This window comes from Trachinotus anak, unplaced genomic scaffold (assembly GCF_046630095.1).
Source record: "Trachinotus anak isolate AG129_WGS33_773 ecotype Australia unplaced genomic scaffold, CSIRO_AGI_Tana_v1 ptg000012l, whole genome shotgun sequence".
In the NCBI taxonomy this organism is placed as follows: domain Eukaryota; kingdom Metazoa; phylum Chordata; class Actinopteri; order Carangiformes; family Carangidae; genus Trachinotus; species Trachinotus anak.
The window spans coordinates 2,590,498-2,602,846 of NW_027273863.1; the positions used below are offsets into that span (position 1 = coordinate 2,590,498).

The window sequence follows — 12,349 nt, forward strand, 5'->3', positions numbered from 1 at the left end:
ATATAATATAAATGTTGCACCGGTTCAAAGTGGTTAATAAATCTATTTTAATAAGATGTCTCATGTCAATTCCTCTCTATGTCTGTGCGTGTGTGTGCTCCGCCCCCTTTAGTCTCACATCTTCACATAGGAACCATCAACACGTTCCTGTCTGAGGACCTGGTTGGTAGGGGCATTTAATTCAGAAGTATTGTTGGGGCTTTGAGCACTAAAGTTAATAGTAGATTTAAATTGATCCAATATAATTGACTTATAATGATGTAACTCATGAAAAACTAATATCCCAGACAGCTGGATAAAATGTGGAACAGAGAGGTGTGTGATCTCATTGTGGGTGGAGGTGTAAATACAAACAGGACATTTGGAAAAGGAATAACTGACACAATTTCCAACATCAAAGAAACACAAAGAGATCCCTGAACTCCCAGAGAGTTGTGTTCTTGGGCTTCCAAAAATTACTGTCTCTAAGAACTGGTGAAAGTAAACTGGTTAACCTCTGCCTGTTACAAGAGAAACAGCTTATCGCTGGACATTGGAAAACTGTTTCTGTTCTTTGAACCTTTGGATTCTTGAACTTTTTTCTTGCAGAGCGATTAAAAGGCTCACATACATGGCAAAAACAAAACAGCCACATTTTTCAGAAAACATGGGATTAACTTCTCACATGTTTGGAAACAATACCTGATAATCTAACTTCTTACATTTGGTAATTACCACGTTTTTACCTGCTCCATCAGCAGTTCAATTCATGTGGCCGGTCCCAGTGGATCAGTCTGAGGGGGAATCTCTTTCCCAGTCCGGCCGTGGATGCTCGTGGGGGGGGGGGGCTATCTGCCCAGAACAGAGTGTGCTTCAATCATAAGGAGTAAATAAATAAATAGAAGGAGTATCAATAATAAAAATGACAACAAAAATAATTGTAATATAATAATGATAATATAATAATGTTGATGATGATGATGATGATGAGGAGGAGTAGGAGGAGGAGGAGGAGGAGGAGGAGAACACAATACCCCAACCTCACAGACCAAATTACAGAACAAATGAAGAAACTTGAGGCCAGGAAAATGACCACAGTGTACTTTATTAAATGAATTTTGGTAGTTTGTGTTGCATTAGATTCAAATAAAAATTTACAAAAATCCCATATATACAAAAATGTCATTTTGATCATGTTCATCACTCTTGATTTATTTTTACAATAAAATGTTCTTTTTCCCCATTGAACCTTCATCACACAATGCAACTTACTGAAAAGACCAATTTTTTTTTTTTTGTCTTAAACGTTTGTATCTTTTTTTTTTAATACACCACATACACCACATTTATCTTTTTTTTTTCTCTGTAGCATATCGTCATAGTTACAGCCACTGCGGCGGCGTCAGACCTCTAAAGACACCCTTCACAGTCAGAACTCAAAGAGAGAGGAATGTTCTTTTTTAACATGTACACTTTGCATACATTTATTTACAGATAAGCTTTTATGTTGATCGCTTCACTACCTGTGGTACTCCATGTTCAACCAACTCTCTACACAGACATCTGTACAGGATGATTATACAAGTGTGACTGGACTCTTATCATTATTCGCCTGCTGGTTACTGTGCTTGTACTGAGGCTGGGTGATCTCAGCTGGACTGTGGCTGCTGCACAGACCTGGCCCTGACCATTCAACTGAAGACAGCTGTGCTCTTTGGTGGGACAGCAGTGAGCCGAGACTGGCCTGTTGTGTTTGGATGGTAGGACGAGTCCTCTGCAGCAGAGCTCTGGTCCATGACAGGTGGTGAACAGAGAGACGCTCTTAAGACACACGGCCTGGTCACATCTCAGAGCTACAGAGGACATAGAACCACAGGGACGTGACTGCTGCGTGCTGGATATGTGAGCTGAACTGTGTCTGTCTTTGTTAACTCCCTCTGTCGTCCTGTGGAAGGTTGTGTCTCCTCCACAACCTTTATAGAACTCACCTGTTTACATTTTTATCAAGGTCTAAAGTTATGGAAAATTGAGGGCGTGGCTTGTCTGAGTGACAGGTGGGTGAGCGTATGCTTGCTACAAACTTGCATGAACCGAAGTCTCAGCTCCCCACATGCCCCACCTCTTTGACCATTTTTGGATTAGCTGGGAGTTAGGGGCGGAGTCAGGCACTGCCAAGATGACGACGGTGGCGCAGCTCACTGAGCTTCAAAACCTGAGGGTGACATCACAGAGGCTACGTCCATCCTTATTTACAGTCTGTGGGAAAGCCCACTGACCAGCAGAGGCGGAGCAATAAGGACATGATCCCTCACTGGCTTCCCACCGTTGAACAGTTCTGATTAAAGGTGTGTTGGATGTGCCACACGTATTCCATGCACCTCCATCTATCTGGCATCTGTAACATAGCTGTAAAGTTTTTCCTACAGTGACTGATAAACAAAGGGAAACAACAATGTGAGTCTTTTTTCAGCGTTGTGTTCCTACTGTACAGTCCCTCTGTGACAAAGACTCAGTCCTAGTATAAGCACAGTAACTGCTGTTGACACATTATGCTAATGAAAGGTGTAAGAAAAACACACATGTGCACACACTCACACACACACACACACACACACACACACACACACACACACACACACACACTGGGCTAACCAGAAAACCAAGCTGTGCTCTCAGTACAGCCTCAAACAAAGTCTGGGTGATGAGGTCGAACTAAAGACAAAAATAGAAATCTATTCTCTTTAAGGCAAACAAAACATAGAAAGCAGCTTATAAGAGTTATGACCAGAGTGAGGAAGGGAGTCTGTTGATGTGTGTCCTATTTATGAAACACTTCCTGCAGTGAGCAGGATACCCACCACCACCAATCAGATACCAGAGAAGGTGAGCACCTGTGGAACATTAACGGAGGGTTCTCCTTTTGTGACAGCACCTCATTTTTAACAGTGAAATTAAACAAATCAGGAACTGAAGGCAGATCATACCCTCCTGCTGCCACACTTCTGTTCAATAAACTTCAGTTTACCAAACAAATATTTAATCCAAGGCTCAGTTGCATTAAAACTGAGCATGAAGTGCAGCGCTGCCATGCCTGTGCTTAATTGAAATCCAGTCTTATTTAAAGGTCCCATACAGTCTAAAGGTAGACGTCCATGTGTTTTTGATTATAAAGCAGGTCTAGGTTCTATATTAATACTGTGAAAGTATCAAAGCCTCAGTCCACAGAGAAATGCACACAGCCTGTATTCAGAAACTGAGCCTTAAAACCAGCCGTCAGGACTTCTGGAACTTTGTGATGTCACAACAAAACAGTCACTGCCCCGCCCACCTGGACCCACCATCCAACCTGTAAGTGATGTCATGTGAGTGTTTACCTGAAATCTGCTATATTTTTATTTGATCACTCAGAAAACAGTCAGCCAATCAGAGGAGAGGCTCAGAATCTCTCTTCTGATTGGCTCACTGACCTGTTGTTACTAGAGCTCCAGAGAGAAGCCTAACAGAGGAGATGCAAAACTACACTGAGATGGTTTTTGGTTCTTAAAACCACAAATATATGTTCTGATGGAGATCAACACTTCAGATACAACACAGGAGAAGTGTAAAATATGAGACCTTTAAATATTATATTTTAATAAGTGAATGATTTAAGCCCATTTAATAAGATGAAAATGGCTGTTTTGTTGTCATCTGTACATAATTCAAATTCAAATAAAAGTTGCAGTTGCAGTTTCAATTTGGCACATTGTCTGCTAAGATGAAAATGAACAGTCCATTTCTCAATCAATCCTTATCGTTATCTCAGTGTTGTACAGTGAATATCATTCAGTTCACTGTTATGAAGTCAGTGGAGTTGGGTGTAAAGCATCACCTCTCCAACAGGAGGAAATCTATTGCCAATGAAAGGGTGGCGGGTATTCTGTCCATGAAACAAACTGAGGTAGCTTTATGGTCAGTATATATCAGTATACATCATATATTTCAGTGTGTGTGTTTACGAGATGGTGATGAGTTAACAAAGGCTACACTGGATTTGTAGGGAGACACTGCAAATAAACCTACAACATAAATGCTTTGATGTCCCTTTGAAATAACATAAGGCTGCATTTACACAGAGAGAGGATGTCTGCTCTCCAGCCTTTACACTGTCTCATAGTCCATCCACACTGGCAGCGCATTCACTAACTGTCCTTTTATTTCATGAATTTTCTGCCAGATTTGAAGGGATTAGCAGATGAACCCAGTGAGGACCTCTGCTGGTGAATTAGGCAATGACAGGGAGGTCCAGTGTCGGTCCAGTGTGACACCTCAGACCCTGACACTTTCAGCCAATTCATGTAAAACTAATTCAAAATAAGGATAAATAGATTTTTAGGTGTGGACTTGGTGTGATGACTTCCTGATTTACCCCTCCTCATCCCTAAAGTTAGAGCTGAATGTGAGCTCCTGCGGTGCTGTTTAAATGCAGCCTTGTACAGTGTGTGCTGTCCTTGAAGTCTAACAGTATTGTGCCATCCTGAAACCTGTGCTTGTCTATTGGACAGTTCAACAAAAAAAAAAAAAAACACCCTGGTCTATCCATAACCCACACTGCCAGGCAACCACCAACAGTTCAGTCAAATGGAAAATGAGTGGAGTTCACTTTAAAATAAACCTACAGCTCAAAATCAAGTAAAAGGCAAAAAATAATAATTTCAAAGATCTGTGGTTAAAGCAGCTGAAACAGCCAGAACTGTTCTCTACAAACTCCTCAGTACACACACACACACACACTGATGAGAACTCACACACACAGTTGTGTGGTGGCAACAAGGCAAATTAATGAGCCTAAAAAACTATAACTTTAAGTCATGTGGCATACAAACTATTTTATGAGCCACAGGCTAAACTGAAAGAATAAGACACTTCAACTTATGATAAAAGCAGTTGACCACTGTAAACAAATAAAAACCATGACAAATTTAAAGGACCATCCCACAAATTTTAGCTCCAACTACATATTATATCCACATCAAAGTTTTGCAACTGTTTTCCAAGGCAGGCTGCATCCGGTGAGATAATTGGATGTATTTTACTTACAACCTCCAATGGTTTCCTTTCATTCTATATGAAACTGTAAGTAATGCAGTTTAAAGGTCCCATCCAGTCTAAAGGTAGATGTCCATGTGTTTTTGATTATAAAGCAGGTCTAGGTTCTATATTAATACTGTGAAAGTATCAAAGCCTCAGTCCACAGAGAAATGCACACAGCCTGTATTCAGGAACTGAGCCTTAAAACCAGCCGTCAGGACTTCTGGAACAACAAAGCAGTCACTGCCCCAAGCCCCGCCCACCTGGACCCACCATCCAACCTCGCAGGATTTGGTTTTTCTGAGTGTTTACCTGAAATCTGCCATATTTTTATTGGGTCACTCAGAAAACAGTCAGCCAATCAGAGGAGAGGCTCAGAATCTCTCTTCTGATTGGCTCACTGACCTGTTGTTACTAGAGCTCCAGAGAGAAGCCTAAGAGAGGAGATGTAAAACTACACTGAGATGGTTTTTGGTTCTTAAAACCACAAATATATGTTCTGCTGGAGATCAACACTTCAAATAAAACACAGAAGAAGAGTAAAATATGGGACCTTTAAGAGTAGATGGATCTGAAGTCTGCGCTGCATTACTTTGACAATGATTAATATAGATGATGCTGTCTTCAGTTGCATGAAAACAGCAGGAAAGTACAACCAAGTTTCTGAATGATCGTCTCATGGTCTGCTGAGATGTGAAGTCAATGTGACAGTATATTTGCTAAAACATAGAAAACCACTTGTATGGTCCTTTAAAGTGTGTCTCAGCACAAAAATATGTCTAAATAATTCAAGATACTCCAGTGTTACATTTTTGACTTACCACCAACAAAACACAATTATTATAAAAACTATAAGTCGTTAACATTTTTATTTCAAGAGAGAACCCCAGCTGAAAGCTGGATTATGCCAGCTTTTTTCAGGGCACTGGATCACAGAAACTCATCGTCCTGGTTCTCTCTGTGGTCTGGGTACAGTGGGCTACACAAGAATGATTTTAAATGGCCTGTTTGGTGCAATATATGTGTGACCAAAACCATAAGCTGATGAATTGACTCAAGTCTTAAACATCAGCAAACACAGCTGATGCTTCACACACAGAATGATGAGGTCAGAAGAGCTCAGTATGCCTGGGGCTGGTTTGAAGCAGGATGAAGGTCTACAGTCTCATGCCATGATTATCCCATTGACTTGTTTTGTGCTTTTCTCTCCTCTTCCTCATCTTTAGAAAAAAAACAGACATTGCACTTGTGAAGTGAGAAAACACGAAAAACAACCTGTGACTTTCTTTTGTGCAGACGTTTTAAAACACACAGTGTGACCATCTGAAGGACAATACCCTGACAATATTAGTCTTACATGGTGGATTTGACTGACAGCTTATCTATGTGATGATGTCATTGCCTCTGGCTTCCCAGCATTCCCTGAAGTCAAGCTGTCTGGGTTGGGGGTGTAGAAGGGTATGTTGAAGGGGCATCATGACTATTTTCCTGGTACTGTCATTGGGGCCTGGGGATCTTTTCCACCTGTCCAACACTTTGATCAGAGCAAGGTATCTCAACACTGTGGATACTCGTGGGCCCTAGAAGACTTTGGTGACCCCTGACCCCTGGACTAACATTCTGAACCATGAAAAGGTGCAGACTGTCATGACTGTTGCTCTTGATGTAAATGTCTCCATAGAATGAAGGTTAGCAGTGCGACCCTGATCCTTACCTCAACACCACCATCAGTGGTACTTTTTCAGCACCACTACTGATTATGACCTCATACCTCATGACACAACCTTGTGCCAAGGTGTAAATAGCAGGGCTTTAACTTTTAGTCTTGATCCAGGACGTCTACACCACACTGCTGAAGATTTGATCTGATGGTACCTGGACCTTTCAGTCACTAAGGTGTCCATAAACTTTATGAAGATTATGGGATGAATCTTAAAAGTACGAACTTACTCTAAAAATATGGACCTTTAAACATATTTGATGTTTATGACTGGAAGAGGAAATTGACGTCATTGTCGTTTTCATCTGTGACATGAAATCGGTCACCAGTTACAGCACTGACCATGAAAATGGCCAGATGTCATCAGTCCACGATCTGTGTCATGACAGTCCTGAATCAAGCTTTCACAGTGGTGCTTCACCAAAATCACTCTGTTAGCATTTCTCATTCAACACCACCAGCACCATGCTAACCTGTGCTGCTGTTTGTGCAACATGGTTTAAAGGTGATGTCAAAGTGTTGAGGTGAACCTCCACTGACTGATGATGGTGTCCAACCACATGTCCTCCTGAACTGCCACACACACACACATGCATTGACATCCATTCATTGTGGACACCCTAAACCTTAACCAGGACTAGTTCATGCCTTACCCACACCTCAACCAGGACCTCAGACCTCAGACCTCAGAAATGGCGTTTTGCCTCAGTAGGACCAGGTTTTGGTCCCCATGAGGACCACTGGTCCCAACAAAGTCGGTGTTGATACTGGAAAAGGTCTCAAAGAGGTAACAAAAATGTGGGCTCGCGCACACACACACACACACACACACACACACACACACACACACACACACACACTTAACCACAAAACAGAGTTACAGTAACTTCAGTTCCCTCTACATCATCCCTAAAGTAAAAAATGCTGCATGTTGTATCAGAGTACTGTACATCCTGGTGGTTGAGTGGTTTGGCTGAGACAGCTGAGACGATTGCTTGTCTGTGTTCTCTCTTCTTCTCAAGCCTAAACTCATTTCCACTTCCTGCGTGATCCTCTTGTGTCGTCTTCTCTTGGTTCCTCTCCCCTCTACAGTCCTCCACAGACAAGCAGAGACCAGTATCACTGCTCAGCCAGGTTCATGTGGCTCAACTGCAAATAGTTGAGTTGAGCTGCCAGGAAGGTTTTTCTTGGCAATGTGTGAGTTTTCCTTATCGGAGAAAAACCATGAGCTTGTGTCTGTCAGACTTTTACCCCTTCGTTCACGCTCCCTGTCCTTCCATCCGTCCAGGTTTGGTTGATTTCATCCAAACAAAACACAATGACTAAGTGTAGTTGCTACTTTAACCACTGTCTTCACGCAGTTCACTGTCTGACCAGTGGAGACCACAATTATCTAGGAGGAATGACGTGTCAAGGCCAGAGAAGGGCATTTTGGACTACCCAGCCATCTCCAAGGTGTTCCACATCCTCAGGAGCTTGAGGACATTTCCGAGGAACCTTTTTGGCAATAAGAGAACAGGAGTGACGAGCAGTATCATGTGCACGTTGATGGAAGTACTGCCCCAGTTGTGGCTGCTATGGGATCACACAGTGGGACGTCGACATGTTAAGACAGACATGACATTATCTACTGGTGACGAATTAGGGATCACTTCCTCTCCTCATCTCATTAGAGGGATTTCTGTGTAATTCAGTCATTTACGTTAAAGAAGAAATTCTGACGAGTTAATACTCGTCTGGGTGGACGTGGACATATGCTTATTTTATCCCTAACTCAACCAAATGATGCATCAGTCTCTTGGGTTTGAGCCAAGAGTCAAAGAACTCTGTGAATCTGCATTTAGTTTGTACCACACAGGATTTCCCTGATGAGTGGAAGTAAAAATAACAGCAACAACCCTACAAAGAACCCAGCGACATCAGTTGAATTTGTGCCGAATAGCTTCTCCAATCATCACCAACAGAGCCCAATGCTCCTGGGGGGCGCTGACGCCCAAGGATGAAAAATAATGGGAGTGAGAGATGAAAACTGACATTGTTGGTAGTAACAAATTCTTATTGCCACAGTTCCTGTTGCTGTTTGTATGATATCTGCCCCCTGTATGGGTTCTGACAGTGGGGTGGAGCTATAAAGTGGTCTCGTATTCCAGCCTCTCCTGCACCAGAGCGTCATCTTTGTACTGCAGCCGTGGAGGAGTCAGGGAGCAGTCTATGGCCAGGATTGCCTTGCGTATACTGCGGTCCAGGACATGACGTTCCCAGGCCGGGTAGCGGTTCCTGCAAAGGTCGATCTTGATGACAGTCTCCTCAAGGCGTGGAGCACGAGACGATGGAGTGGATGGCACTGTGGGTCGTACCTGAAACACCGGCATGCAGCCATCCCGCTCAGAATACTTCCCCATGTCACGCTCCAGAGTGGTAGTGGCGCCTCTGTTGGAGCGCAGCGAGTTGGTGGCACCTTCTGATGGTAGTGTGGAGAACTGAGCAGTGGGGTCCAGGTCGAGGCCCTGGCCGCTCAGCGAGCGTCCAAAGCGCGGCCCGTTGGGGTGGAAAAAGGCATAGTACATGAGCATGAAAACCACTCCAGTGAGGAAACTGCTGAAAATGACGCAGAGTGCCGGCACTGCGAAGGCGTCGGTGGTGTGAGGCAACCGGTAGAGATACCACAACGCACTGAGAGCAGCATTCTCAACCAAGATCACCAGGTAGTAGATGAACAGCCGACACCTGCACAGAGACATGAGAACCAGGGAAACTCATTTAGGTAGTGAACATGAAACAGTGTTCTTCAGTGTCAGCAGGACAGGTGAATGTGTGGGTGGTGCTTGTAGGACGATTCCTAATGAGATGATGTGATCTCTATCAAGTCAAGACATCCACCTGGACAGTCCAGCTTTCCCTCCCTGCTGACACCAGGTAAAAATGTCAAATTTACTTAACACTTTCATGCTCCTAGAGGAACTCTGGATTTGGTAAACCACAACCTTTTCTACACTGCCTTTCTGAGGTCAAGAGTTCAGGCATTAAAGCAATAATATTAAACTGTTTATGTTCAACCTATCCAGTATTTTGTAAGGGAAGGCTGTAATGAACACTTCAGTTTGTACTGATGGCTGTAGCTGCGCAAATCATTTTTTATACCAATAGGTGAAATGACTGTGTCACTCATAGTCCAGTATCCTCTGGAGCTATGTCCAATACCGAACAATATTGAAGGTCACTGTTTACCAACCTCTAGGGCTGAAACATGAAGCATCAACAGTGCAGAGCTAAAAGCTGCAGTTCCTCTAATGATCATTAGGGTCTGGCTCCAACAGTGAGTCAGTCCCCATAGACTCCCATGTTCAAATGTCCAACTTTACAGCAGAAATTAACATGTTTACAGCCTGGTACAAAAACTGTTCTGGTCTCTTGAGCTAATTTCCTCCTTCATGACAACTGTATAGGTTAATCATAATTCATTTGAAAGCCTTATTCTTAGTCTGTCACACCCAAACTGGAAAACACAAAAACCAGTCCTACTAGTTACTGTATATCGTCCACCTGCCCCTTACTCTGAGTTCTTATCTGAGTTCTCAGAGTTTTTATCTGAGTTAGTTCTCAGCACAGATAAAGTTATCATGGTGGGTGATTTTAACATTCATGTAGATGTTGAAAGTGACAGCCTGAGTATTGCATTTAATTCATTATTAGACTCAATTGGCTTCTCTCAGCATGTTAATGAACCCACTCACTCTTTTAACCATACCCTTGATCTGGTTCTGACTTATGGGACTGACATTGAATATCTAACAGTTTCTCCCAGAAACCCTCTTTTATCTGACCATTCTCTGTTAACATTTGAGTTTTCAGTCATTGACTACACAGCATCTGGGGAAAAAATCTATTACAGCAGGTGTCTGTCTGACAATACCATTAGCAAATTTAAAGAAAGGATCCCATCAGTACTTAGCCCACTGCCATGTATCAATGCAGTAGGGAACAGCTCTCTTAACTTCATATCCACACAGGTTGATGATCTTGTTGACAGTACTGTAGCCTCACTGCGTGCAACTCTAGATACTGTGGCCCCTCTGAGGAAGAAGGAAGTGAGTCAGAGAAGGCTAGCTCCATGGTACAACTCAGAAACACGAGCTTTAAAGCAAAATTCAAGGAAACTAGAAAGAAGGTGGCGTTCTACTAACCTGGAAGAATCTCTAAAGGCTTGGAGAGGCAGCCTATTGGCGTATAAAAAAAGCCTCCGTAAAGCCAGAACATCCTATTATTCATCATTGATACAAGAAAACAAGAACAATCCCAGGTTTCTGTTCAGCACTGTAGCCAGGCTGACAGACAGCCACAGCTCTGTTGATCCATCTATTCCTTTAGCCCTCAGTTGTAATGACTTTATGAGCTTCTTTACAAATAAAATTGTCTCTGTTAGAGAAAAGAATTCACCATCTCCTCCCCACAGCTGGCTCAGATGTACTGTCCAGTTCAGCAGCCTCAGAGTCCACTGTAACTGGTTTATATTTTGACTGTTTTACTCCTGTACATCTCTCTGAGCTCGCTTCAACAGTTTCGTCATCTAAACCATCGACTTGTCTTCTAGACCCCGTTCCAACAAGGCTGCTCAAAGAAGTTTTTCCTTTAATCGACACCTCTATATCAAGTCTGATTAACTTATCTTTATCAACTGGTTATGTACCGCAGGCTTTTAAAGTTGCAGTAATTAAACCTCTACTTAAAAAGCCTACTCTTGATCCTGATGTTTTAGCCAATTATAGACCTATATCCAACCTCCCCTTTATTTCCAAAATCCTTGAGAAGGTTGTTGCAAACCAATTATGTGATTATTTGCACAGAAATGGTTTGTTTGAAGATTTTCAGTTAGGTTTCAGAGTCCATCATAGCACAGAAACAGCTCTGGTTAAGGTTACCAATGATCTCCTCATAGCCTCAGACAATGGACTTGTCTCTATACTTGTCCTGCTAGATCTTAGTGCTGCATTTGACACCATCGATCATAAGATTTTATTACAGAGACTAGAACATATGGTCCGCATTAAAGGAACCACACTAAGCTGGTTTAAGTCATATTTGTCAGATAGACTCCAATTTGTTCATGTTAATAATGACTCCTCTATCATCACAAAAGTCAGTCATGAGTTCCACAAGGTTCGGTGCTAGGACCAATACTCTTCAGTCTATATATGCTTCCTCTAGGAAACATTATTAGGAGGCACCAGATAAATTTCCATTGTTACGCAGATGACACCCAGCTGTACTTATCCATGAAGCCAGGTGAGACTAACCAGGTAGCCAAGCTTCAGGTCTGTCTTAAGGACATAAAAACCTGGATGACCAGTAATTTCTTACTCTTAAATTCAGACAAAACTGAAGTTATTGTAATTGGCCCAAAACACCTCAGAGATACACTATGTGATAATATACTGACTCTGGATGACATCACCTTGGCCTCCAGTGCTACAGTCAGAAACCTTGGTGTCATTTTTGACCAGGACTTGTCCTTTACTTCACATATAAAGCAAGTCTCTAGGACAGCCTTCTTCCACCTGCGCAATATTGCTAAAATCAGAC

General features: G+C 42.5%; 1 protein-coding gene across 1 annotated transcript in view; it reads right to left on the reverse strand.

Annotated features, from left to right (window-relative positions):
* Nucleotides 1-1,044: 1,044 nt before the first annotated feature.
* Nucleotides 1,045-12,349, reverse strand: part of xkr4 (XK related 4) — a 29,846-nt gene continuing 18,541 nt past the window's right edge. Inside the window, exon 4 of the mRNA XM_071491775.1 lies at nucleotides 1,045-9,496. Coding sequence (XP_071347876.1) covers nucleotides 8,896-9,496 — 601 coding nt within the window. The 3' untranslated portion in view covers nucleotides 1,045-8,895. The remainder of the gene's footprint in view (nucleotides 9,497-12,349) is intronic.